The sequence below is a fragment of the Papilio machaon genome, chromosome W (assembly GCF_912999745.1).
Source record: "Papilio machaon chromosome W, ilPapMach1.1, whole genome shotgun sequence".
Taxonomy (NCBI): domain Eukaryota; kingdom Metazoa; phylum Arthropoda; class Insecta; order Lepidoptera; family Papilionidae; genus Papilio; species Papilio machaon.
The window spans coordinates 8,386,361-8,399,525 of NC_060015.1; the positions used below are offsets into that span (position 1 = coordinate 8,386,361).

General features: G+C 36.7%; 1 protein-coding gene across 1 annotated transcript in view; it reads right to left on the bottom strand.

Moving 5' to 3' along the window:
* LOC123720945 (plasma membrane calcium-transporting ATPase 1-like) overlaps positions 1-11,556 on the bottom strand; it is a 34,255-nt gene extending 22,699 nt beyond the window's left edge. The window contains exon 1 of the mRNA XM_045685619.1: positions 11,069-11,556. Within this exon, the coding sequence (XP_045541575.1) occupies positions 11,069-11,132 (64 nt within the window). The 5' untranslated portion in view covers positions 11,133-11,556. The remainder of the gene's footprint in view (positions 1-11,068) is intronic.
* Between the last annotated feature and the right edge of the window lie 1,609 nt (positions 11,557-13,165).

A 13,165-nucleotide genomic window follows, 5' to 3' on the forward strand; every position in this document is an offset into this window, starting at 1 on the left:
AGTTATGCAACTTAATTTCTTTACTAGGTACAGTCCCAGTAATGTTAGGAACAACTAAACAGTCTAGCTCAGTCGTGAAAGAGCTTACTCGAGAATTCAATTGAATGTGACAGCGCTCAGAAATATTGAAGCCTATATTATTTATGCCAGATACGTTGACGGAGTTTATTTTATTAATAGAAAGATCTAATTTATTTTTTAGAGCATTTGTTATAAAGCATGACTGGCTCCCAGTGTCTAATAAGATCCGAGCTGGTTTACACACATTATTTTGTGGGTTAACTATATCAACAACAGCAGTACACAATAAAACTTGTTTAGTGCTAGACACTGCCAATGAGACAGGCGCAGAGGTTAAAACATTTTCTTGTTCTATGTGAAGTAGACTATTATGTTTACCTTTACACGAGCGACAGCATCCCTTTAAACGACATCGGTTTACATTATGCCCTTCGCGAAGACAATTTGCACATAATTTCAACTTATCAGTTTTATCTTGTCTCTCTTTTAAGCTCATTTCTAAAAATGTAGGACATAGGTAAACACGATGATCGTTTTTACAAATACTACATATACGTTTTTGAGCTACAGTACTAGTACTTGCGGCTACTAAAGACTTAGAAGAATGTTGTGATTTGAAATGTGACTTGTTATCAGGCCTATCGCACCGGGTACTTTGAGTTGTTTCCAAGACATCAGCGCGATTTCTCAAAAACGTATTAAAATCATTTAAAGTAGGCAATGTGGTAAGACTGTTTTTGTGCTCCTCCCACTTTCTATTAGTTGTAACGTCTAACTTAGATGACATCATAAACACAACCAAAACATCCCATTGCTCCGTTGGCAAGCCTAAAGTACCGAGTGCCCTTAAATTCTTTGACACTTGATCTATAAGGTAACGTAGGGCTTTAAAAGACTCTCGAGTAATAGGTTCAATGTGATACAACGCCTTTAGGTGATTATTAATTAATATATTTTTATTGTTATATCTTTCACATAATAAATCCCACGCAACCTTGTAATTCGCCGTAGTAAACTCTATTGATTTTATTACAACAGTAGCACTTCCTTCTAAAGCTGATCGTAAATAATGGAATTTATTTATAGTAGGTATAGAATCATTGGAATTAATCAACGAGTCGAAGGTATCCCTGAATTCCAGCCATTTGAGGTAGTTTCCGTCAAAGGTAGGTAATTTAATTGTAGGCAACTTAACAGTGTTAATAGCGTGAGAACAACTACCTGAAACAGCAGAAGCCATGGACCCATCGAAACGCTCTTTAGTAACTGGAATTGCGTCAAGGATATCTTGTGCAGTTGAAATAGAAGAATAAAATTGATTCTCTAATAGGTCCCTCTCTTTAAGCTGTTCATCATCATCAACGCTTAACAATTCAATTTGACTCTGTAAATTATCAAATGATGAAAACAATTCTTGAAATTTTGCCAATCTTAAAGTAACTTCTTTAATTTGTAAAGTAGTCAAATCCACAGGCTTAATTTGAGATAAAACGGTTAAATACTCTTTAAATTTAGTCAATCGACCTTTTATTGTACTACGTTTTTTCAACAATTCTTTCAATCCATACGATTCACTCTCCGGCATCGTGTAGCAGAAAGAATGAGCTATTTAAAAATTAAAAATGTGCAGTCAAACCGTGCGAGCCCCAAAGTGTTTGTTCCGTTGCTGACGCTGGCTGCGCCCCGCACGTTGTAAGCGTAATGATATTTCTTCCACAGCTGAAACGTTAGGCAAAACCGTTAAAATGTTTAAATAATATAATTTAAGATAACTGTTAAGAAAAAGAACAAAATTTTCAATCGAAATAAGCTTGGCAATCGTTTAAAAAATTAATAAACGACGTGCTTGTAAGAGCAAAATGCTTATGTACTATTTATAATTTTACTTTAGCCCTAAATAAAGACTAAAATATTTGCTGTTAAGCTCAAAGCAATTTACTTAGCAATGTACTAAACTATAGTAATTAATTAAGCCTGTATTTAATTAAAAAGATACAGAAAAAGTTATTCTTGCGAGTCGTAATTAATTATTATGCACTGTAAATAGTATCGAGCGGCGAGACGTAATTGCAATATTTAAATAACTGTAGAAAGTTTTGTGCACTTAGCTAGTTAGCGGTAGAAGAACGCATAAAGCTAGATCCTTCAATAACACTCAAGAGAAATTAGCATTCATTTACACAAAGAAACAGAAGAAAGAGGAATTTGTATAAGGAACGAATCACCTCCCTTAGGTTGACCTCCAGAATAGTATTCAAACCAGTATTTCCGTCGGCCCTGTTGCGAAGTGAATTCCGTTATATTACGACGACGTTTAACTTCGTCTTCTCGTTGAATTGTAGATTTGACAGTCCTGTCACGGTCGCCACTTTGTTTGCGATGAATTCAGCAAAACAAAATTGTACATAAAATCCGTATATTTGTAAGAAATTACAGCAAATTTTTAATATAAAAGAGCGTGCGTCTCGCGTCGTTGTTGGTTTGCGACTGCCGGGACGGGGAAGCGGCGCTCGCGGCGGTGCCAGCTCGCTGCGGTGCGGTGACGTCACTCGCGCGGGCTCGTGCGCGTACACAGACAAACACGCCATCACGGTGAGACACGACGTGCTAACAGGGTACGTATACTCAAGAGGTCAAGCAACTAATTCAACATGCCTTAATGTCATGGTTCTTCGAGCCCTTATATAAAAACATTTTACTTCACCTAAAGATATAAAAGCTATACATATACATATACATTTTATGCTTTTATCAACATTAATAAAAAGTTTTAATTGATATTTTTTTTCGGATAAACTGAAATCTAAACTGAAATAAATTTGCTATTTTGTTTTTTAATCAAATGGGGTTTTTTATGAGCCATCATTTATTTTACTAATCCAAGCGAAAAGAGGTACAACTTGTTTTTTAATCAATTAGTGGATAATTTGTAGTTCTACTCTTACGTTATTTATTCCCGTTTCTAGCTGAATAAACTATTGATGAGGATGTGGTGAGCAAGTAACTGCTTCAAATATTTAAAGAACCGCAGAATTCACTTACTTTTACGTTCAGTGAGACGACAAAGTCTTATTTAGGTTCTACATGTATATTAATATTTTACTAGTCCAAGGATACATTTTAAACATTACTAACCTTTTGATTTTAACATGAGATCGAAAAACCATGACGAAATAAAATTAAAGACAGATAGAGAATATTATAATACCAATTAAATACGTAGAAATTACATCGTTTTAATTTCTTTTTAAATAAAAAAAAAATAGAAAAATTTAGAAAAAATGTAGGTGTGGCAAAAAGGATATATCAATAATCTTGAGTACACGATCATAAACGAGCAATATAAGTGTTTAAAGTTCTTTAAATAATACAATCATCTTACCAATTTCATTTACTGTTGTTATTGAAAAAAGAAAATACGTCATTAATTATTTCTAAACGAAGAGATACATTTTGATATTCTTAAAGTTAAACATTTATAAACTATACATATGTTTTATAACAATATATAAGATATCGACGTATTACATAATATAATCCTTATTAAAATAAATAAACAAATGCATAAATTACACTACCACATAGTCTAAGAGTGAAAAAATAAAAAAAAAACTTAAAAAGAAATATAAAACAGTTGATGGGTTCATATATTATTGAAACAAAGTATAGGATACTTTGTTTCCTTTTTCTTATCTTACATGGAACAATAGGGAACCAATTTATCCCTTCATACGTGAAAATGAACGAAACGACGGATCGTAATGGGATATGAAAGTATTACAACTGAAATGATCAACCCTTTAAAAGGTCACACCTTTGAAGTTACTTTCTTTAGAATACAACATCGAATTTATTATTTTATTTTGTGATCATTCTCGTATTTGAATAATCTACAAGGTAAAAGATAAAAGGTATTTTATTTTATTAAAATTACTCTGTAATCAAGAGATATAATAGAAAAGAATTACTTGAATTATTTATGAATGCGAGTTTAGTGTTTTGAAATGTAGAGGATTCACGTTTTGACAGGTCGGTGGACGCACGTGTATCGAGGTTTTGGTGTTTTTTATTTTGCATTTTAAGTGTAAAAAGTTCTTATTTATATTTTAAATTGGTTAATACTAACTCTTTTGCTGCTGGTAAGTAGAAAACTATTTGTTAATTCGTGAGACCAAAATGGAAACAGACCCTCCAAGCGAACCTCCCGATCCGGGAGCCACTCCTTCCCGCAAACGGCAAGCAGACGATGGAACAGTCTCCTCCTCTTCTAAAAAATCTTTGTCTGATCCCTCCCAAGCAAACCCATCTATAGAAAATTTATATATTCACCCGTCATTTGCCGAAGGCCTTAAATCTTACGCCAACGATGATAAAGGACCATTCGTCGTCCAAGTCTCTAGGGACGTCGAAGACCCGACTTCCGGAGCCTCGTTAAGAGCCATTACTTTCGGTCAATTCCTTCACAAACATAAAATAAGCTCCATCTTACATGATGGTGTTAAAAACGTTGGTCGTAACAAAATAATCGTCGAGTTTTCAACAGCTCATGCAGCCAACCACTTCCTGGTCAATCCTATCCTCTCCCTATGTAAATTCAAAGCCTTCATCCCCACATATAATATGACCAGAATGGGATTGGTGAAGGGAGTCCCCATAGACTGGTCGATGAGTGAGCTCGTTCAATCTTTGGAGCTTCCCCCAGGCTGTGGTGAGGTGCTCAAAGCCCGAAGGTTGAACAGAAAAACAACTCAGGAAAATGTCACCACCTGGATACCAACTCAGTCTGTTGTCCTGACCTTTAGGGGTCAAATACTTCCAAGTAAAGTTTATTCTTACCACACATCATTACCTATCGAAACCTACAAACTTCCTACCATTCAATGCTTAAACTGCTGTCGTTTTGGCCATACCAAAACAATCTGCCGATCACAACCCAGATGTTTTAGGTGCTCCCAGTCCCATGCAGGGGAATCCTGTGAAATAGATAAAAATCTAGCCTCATGTCTACATTGCTCAGGCAAACATTTTGCCAATGACAAGGCTTGTCCCGAATTCACTAGACAGCAATCAATTAAAGTAATTATGTCTCAGAATAATATATCCTACATGGAAGCGGCAGCTCAATTCCCTTCTGTCCGGCGATCCTATGCTGAGATGGCAAAGGAAATGTTTACTCCTCCCGCCTATTCACCTAAGACCCCTTCCTGTCCGACAACTCAACCCAAAACTTCCTACCGTCAAACAACATTCCGGTCTCCTCGCCCTCGAGCCCCTCCAGGCAAGGGTTATGATAGAGGTGCTCACCAGAATATTGTTGGTGAATGTGCTTCATCCCTTCCGAATGGACATGCTCTCAATCAAAATTCTCCCCCCAATGAAACTCTACCTATGTTAGAACAACTTTCCACTCTCCTTCTCAGTCTTATCACTCCTTGTAGTGACATTCCTCTACCGTCCAACGTTGCCAAAAACATTTCCAAACTTTTTAAAATCCTCCAAGATGGCCCCAACAACCATACTTCAATGGAACAGTAAAAGCTTACGGCCCAAAAAACACGAGTTATGCTCCCTCATTAACCTGCATAAACCTGTCATTGTTGCCATCTCGGAGACATGGTTAATGCCTGGTTCCCGGTTCCGGGTACCTGGTTTCTCCTGTTTGAGGGATGACAGAAATGATGGGTATGCAGGCAGTGCCATCCTTGTTCGGCACTCCCTTCCCTTTTCCCAAATCCCCCTTCCTCCGCATAGTCAACAGATTAATGCTGTTGCTGTCCGTGCCTTAGACATTTCTTTTGTATCTGTGTATATTCCTCACCCCACCCCATCTCTACTTCCTGAACTACAATCAATCTTATCTTCGGTCCCAAGTCCTATCATCGCCTTGGGTGACCTTAACACTCACCACACCATGTGGGGGTGCTATGGCTGTGATGGGTTTGCTCCGCTGCTGATTGACATACTTGATGATGTAGGTCTCTGCATCCTCAATGATGGCTCTCCAACGCGCAGGGTATTCCCAAATCAGAACCCTAAAACTGCCGTGGATCTTTCCCTCTGCTCTCCTAATCTTGCCTCCCAGATTACTTGGAAAACCCTCCCATCCTCATATGGCAGTGATCACTTTCCTATCATTCTCTCATTAAACAATAGGTCCTTCTTTCCTTCTTCTCATGACCCGCTTTTAAAATATCTACTTAAAAAAGCAAATTGGACAGAGTATGCCAGATCTGTTGATTTCTTGATAGACTCCTTGCCAGATCCGGTAAGTGATGGAAATATTTTGGCATGCTACGATCTTTTTTTAAAATCTCTCATATCTTCAGCTGACTCTCATATTCCTAAAAAACACCCTCCCAAAAATCATCTGCTTTCTTCTCCCTGGTGGGATGATGAATGCAATGATTTATTTGCTCAAAGAACATCTGCAGAAAAGACATATTCAAATTGTATGTCTCAGGAGAACTTTATTAAATATCAGAGGCTTGATTCCAAAGTTAAAAAGTTAGTTACAAAGAAGAAAAGAAGTAGTTGGACTCGGTTTTGTGAATCACTTAGTCCTAGATCCCCATCTTCAATTGTATGGACGAATATTAGGAAATTTCGACGTTCCCTCAGCCATACTGATCCCTCATCCAACAATCCCTTGGATTGGCTTAATGACTTTGCTGACAAATTGGCTCCACCTTATGTCCCTAATATTGACTCGTTTCCAAATTTTACTCCAACTCCCTCTTCAGATGATATGGATGCTCCCTTTTCTTTTTCTGAGCTCCAAATTGCTCTGAATGGCTTAAAGGATTCAACACCAGGGGAAGATGGCGTCCCTTATTCGTTTTTGACTAATCTAAATGACAAAGCTAAAATCCATTTCCTCAATATAATTAATAAATTTTTTGAAACTGGTACTGTTCCTCACTCCTGGAAATCCCAAATAGTTATTCCTGTCATCAAACCTGGTAAAAATCCCTTGGATTCTAATTCCTATAGACCCATAGCTTTGTCAACTACATTGGCAAAAATAACAGAACATCTTCTTAAAAACCGCCTGGAATGGATAATTGAAAGTAAGAATATTCTTCCCTCCTCCCAATTCGGGTTTCGGAAGGGACTGAGTACTACTGACAGCCTCGGCATATTGACAACAGACATCCGGATAGCCTTTACAAAAGGCGAGTACCTTGCGGGCGTTTTTCTAGATATCGCTTCTGCATATGACAACGTTCAACTTCCGGTACTCAGGCAAAAATTGCAATCTCTGAGTATCCCGCCGAAGTTAACACATTTTATATGTAGCCTGCTGTTCTGCAGGTCCATAGTGGTCAAACACCAGTCATCCTCTCTTCCCCCCAGACTCGTCTGGAAAGGTCTCCCTCAAGGGTCAGTTCTCAGCCCTCTTCTATATAGCATTTATACACATGATCTCGAATTGTCTGTCAGCAGTTTTTGTAACATCCTGCAATACGCTGATGATATTGCCCTCTATCACAGCTCTGGCAGTGTAGAGGAAATATCTTGTCGTATTAATTCTGCTTTATATTATCTAGGTCAGTGGCTTTCTGATCATGGTTTGTCCCTCTCTGTAGGGAAATGCCAGGCAGTGGTTTTTACAAGGAAAAGGTCTCTTCCATCCTTCCAATTTTCAATTGAGGATCAACTAATCCATCTTTCAGATAAAATAAAGTTTTTGGGTATTTACCTTGATAACCGCCTTTCTGGAATTGCACATTCTGAACATATTATCAAAAAATGTGAAAAAGGGATTAATGTGATACGAGCAGTGGCAGGAGTCTGGTGGGGTGCCCACCCATACTCCTTAAAACTTTTATATAATGCCTTAGTTAGAAGTCATATGGATTATTGCATGTTTATTCTTGAACCTTTTAATAAATCTGCAGTTCAAAAACTTAATAATATTCAATTCAGATGCCTCAGAATTATACTGGGCGCAATGAAATCTTCCCCCACCAATGCACTTCAAGTGGAATGTGTGGATCCTCCTCTAACAATTCGTCGCCAGTACCTTTGTGACCGGTTTGTTAGCAAGATGTTACAATTATCATCCCACCCCCTTTGGCCCAGATTAACTCAACTATCTAGTGCTCCCCAATCCCGTAACTCTTCATCATATTTAGTAGATAGTTTTTTGAAATACACTAATCTCCCTCATCCGGTTTCAACTTTCCCACTTAATCCATTGTTTTCTACTCCTTATAATGCTCTAGTATATAACCCACTTATCATCACTGATATTGGCCTGGTTAAAGGTGCCCCAGACACTAACACTAAATTTCAAAATTATATTCACCAAAATTGGTCAAATCACATTCTTATTTATACTGATGCATCAAAGCTGTCCCCTGATGGCTGTGTTGGTGCTGCCTGTTGGGTTCCCAGGTATAAAATAATTTTAAAGTTTAAATGCCCTCCCGAGTCTTCTGTGTTTACAGGAGAAGCCACTGCTTTATTGGAAGCAATTTTGTTTGCACATTCCCATAACCTCAAACAAACTGTAATTTTGACTGACTCCCTTAGTTGTTTAATGTCTATAAAAGAAAACCCTTTTCGAAGCAAGTCAAGATTTCCCATTATTTTGAAGATCAGGGAAGCTTTGCTCTCGTGTAATCAAAAAGGATTAACCATAATTTTGGTTTGGATCCCTAGCCACTCCGGTATCCCTGGAAACGAGACTGTTGATTCCTGCGCTAAATTAGCTGTTATCTCTGGCTCTCTTGACCATTTCCAAAACTCGGCTCAAGATTTATGCGGTCTTGCAAAAACTTACCTTAACCGATCTTGGAATACACTCTGGAATGAATCAAAGTCCATCAAAGGAAAATATTATGCCTCAATCTAGCCGGACATACCAACTCGACCCTGGTTTTTCAAATATAGGCATGCTGATCGCTGGATCACCTCTACTATTTCCCGGTTACGGCTTGGTCACTCTTGTACACCTGTTTTTCTGGCCAAACTACGAATAAGGAATAGCTCTATATGTGAATGCGGCTTGGATGAAGGCACTGTATCACACATTCTTTTCAACTGTCCCAAACTTCTTCATCCTCTTTATGATGTCCTCCCCCCTAACATCCCACGTCCCGTAAACGTTGAGTATTTGTTAACTTTTGTGTTTAGTTCATATTGTAGATTTTTATGTAAATATATAGAATGTAATAAAATTAAACTGTAGTGTATTATGATTAAATACTTCTTATATATAATAATTAATTAATGTTTGTTCCTTTTGTTCTGTTGTAGGTGTGAGTGTGGCTAATATTAAAAATAAACTTCTCTTTACTACATAGCTGATCAAATTTTGCAACATATGTCACCGATCAATCTCCTTCGAGCCTCCCTCTTCAACGCGACACTGGCGAAACAATCGGTGCCCAGTTGGCACACCTAAAAGCCACTGCTTGGAAATTGAATTGAATTGAATTATTTATCTACAATCGAACTTGGATAAGTGTGAAACCTCTATAAGCGAGAGCCAATATCTGGTCCCCACGGACGAAGTTCTTATGCGAGGAACTCGGTTTAGAGAAACCTCTATTACCTAGAAAAATATCACGGACAGCTTACCCAGATTCGATTAAATTCGAATAATTAATAATTATTTTTAATTTTTACTACTATAATAAGTATATACAGTCAAGATGTATAGAATGTTACGAAAACCCGTCGAAGGTTGCCGAAAAATTTCATTCTTTTGTGTGAAATTTAATAGCATTGGAAGCAAGACAGATGGACAATTTATCTCTGCTAACTACAACAGTTTATAAAGCTTTGCTACCGATTCGGGACATATTATCTCTGAGTAATCCTTGTGATCACAGAGATGACTTACGTATTGATTCGTTAACTTGGTTAAATTGTGTCAATTTTTTTATAAGTGAAACATCTTTTCCAAGCCAATTGAATCTGTGAGACGGAATGTTATTGTTGTAATTCTGTTAAAATACAAATATGGCATTCTGACTGTGATGGCTCAACGTGGTATTACACCGTTTGTATATAGACGTTTATGTATAGCTAATATTTGACCCTAAAGGATCACAAACTATAACTGCTACTATAAATTTGTTTGCTGGTAGTCCTCAATCAAAATAGCCTAATGAAACCTATGAAAATTATATTATACGTATACTTCATTTTATTTCTATTGTCATTGAATTGTTTTGTCATTGTCTTTGTCTATGGTTTTCAATCGTTAAAACTATCACTCGTCCGTCCTTGTAAAATATACTTCCATTTCGTGCCTCTTAATATTTTTCCCCAGAGTTCATCTTGTTAATGTAGTGCTAAATCGATTATTGCTGCATTCATATTCAATTACTACTCAAGATCGTCTGATGCTGGTTCTGAGAATTATGATGGAATGCTACTTTATCAATAATTGAATCATCTTATTTTCTCACGATGCAAAATATGAAGTATTATTGACTCTTTATTGAGGAGATCATGAGAAGAGAAGAAAGATAATTACATAATTGTACCTAAATCTACTTCGTACATAATCGAATATGTTATTCTGTTGTAGCAGCTTTATACGTTACACGATTTTGAGTTCCATTAGTCCATGAGAATAAATTAGTATTTGAACACCTAATCATTTCATTCTCAAGTGCTAATGAATATGTATATGTTTAAATTCTGCAAGTCATCAATTTGTAAGACAATGAGTAAGCGCCTTAATGCAACGATAATCCAGGTATGCCTCAACATCATTCCCATATTATCTGTGACAGGACTCTTGGTAAACAATCCCCCTAATGTATTCACCTATGTACCTATAAAGATTATATAGTTTTACATAATTATATACTTTAACCTATGACTAAGTGATTCAAGTGTGTATGTAGCTTCGTAACTTTATATTTGTGTACTATTTTGTACTATTAATTAAATTATAATTTTTGAAATTTTGAAATTTCAGAAATAAAAAAAAATCTTATCCAGGTGATTCGACAGTGGAAACCCACGATTACACTCCTTCCAGTCTGGAAAAAAGTAAAGCAATTAATGTAACAAAAACATAACTCACGCCCGTAACCCAGAGGGGTAGGCAGAGACCACAGACCTCCATTTGACGTGGTCCTGACACACATCTCCCGCTTCTTCTGACTTCTGACATTGACTTACGTAGAATTAGGTTATTCATTGAGCATAAGTACTTAAGTAATCATCTATATGTCGCAATCAGAAGAAGAAATCAACTTTAATAAATCGAAATTAGAACACGAGCTGTGTTCGAAGAGACTTCTTGTACGATGCGCGTCTGACATTAGTCATTCTGGAAATATGGATCGTAGCTAAAGCATTGTTCGTTGTACATGAGCCTGTGAATCAATTATAACGAGTTGAGAAGTGATAAGCAGTGTATTCCTTGAATCCGATATTACCCACAGCCGCCCACAAGTGATCTCAATCAATAATAATTCTGATAGCGAGCCACCCCGGCCGTTATCAGAAGTGGGATACATATCGGTTCAAGTCGTAATTGAGAAAATGGAGATGAGCGCAATTTTTTTCAGTTGGTATTTGTAGAATTCTCCGTGAAATGACATTGAGAAAAGAAAAGAAATAACATGACGTTTCCGTCCGTCATTAAGGAAAAATATTCCGACTACGCAATTAATTTGGTAGAATGTAAGAAGCATTGATGAGGAAGATTATGAGAATATTATTTGATTTGGTGTACGATCTAGAGGTTTCAGCAACTAAATACGCAAACGAAGTATGCGCGAGTCGCTACGCAGCAGTACGAGGTATACGCATACCGATACAAGTGAGCCGCTAACGTAATTTGGGAATCCTATGGTACACAATAATTTGAAGAAAACTATTTCGAAGATAAATTACGAGGAAAGAAAGAAAAATCCAACGCGCATGCGTGGATTCATGACATTATGCTTCGAGAAACCAAATGTCAAAAGAAAATAATTGCAAAATTATGAAGTTGACATTGCAGAAAGATTACGTAAAAATGTATTGCTACATTAATAATAACAAGCCACTTTAGACATTGGTTCGGCATGGGCAATTGAATCACTATTTGGAGCAGAGGTGAATAAAATCGGAAATCCACCTCAACCAATCTTAAGGACAAGTCTCAAAATAATTCAATGCGGGTTAATACGGAATTCCAAAATGATCATCAACAATTAAGAAACGATATTCTAGAACAGAATGAAACGAATTGAAATTGGAAAGAAAGAATGAAGGCTTGAAGAGCAAGATAGACGCAAGGGGTCTAGAGGTATCCCAAAAGCAGTTGGGTCGTGCAACCTATTGAATGCTTTGAATGCATTCTGCGTGAATGTGTGTTCTTTCATATCAACAGTAGTTGGTTTCAACTTAATCATCCGGTGAGTTCGTTTCTGTACTATTTTATGTGTTTTAGCTGTTATGCTATTGGGCACTAGTCGTGACGTATTCTAGTAAAATTCGATAATTTAAAACTATTGGTTTAATGTGTGGCACCAAAGTAAAAGTTCAATTAGTATTTCGGTTATTTGTGCAATGCAGTTATGTTCGGAGTTATTTAGTGAGTCGGTTATTTTACATTTTGGGATTTTTATTTCTCATTAATCAATAATGTCATGTCAATTTTATAATTAAAGGTGTTGTTTTCAATGGTTGACGTTTCACAAAAATAAAACTGATTGTCAAAATTTAAAAATATAGCGAGTTCTTTGAATGTCGACTGACATGACCCTGACAGTTTTAATGAAAATTATTTAAACAGAAATGAATTAAATCGTGTAGCTGTTTTTTAAAAGCGAAAATGTGTTTAGACGTAATTAGATTTGACAGATAGTAAACTCTTCTCGGTCTTAAGTTCAATTAAATTCATTTTCTTGTTTATGGCTTTCCCTTAGTGGATTAGGCCTTCGGTCTTAAGTTACTATTGCAAGTAAACAAATAATTTGTTACTTGCTAACTCTACAGGCTATGATGACATAAGCACTAAAGTACTTAAAAAATGCGCAACTAGTCTCGCTAACCCCCTAGCCCATATAATAAATTTATCTTTAACGGAAGGTACTTTCCCAGAACGATTAAAAAAGTCAATTGTCAAGCCTCTGTATAAAAAAGGAAAAAGAACTGAAATGGGCAACTATCGCCCGATAACATTAAT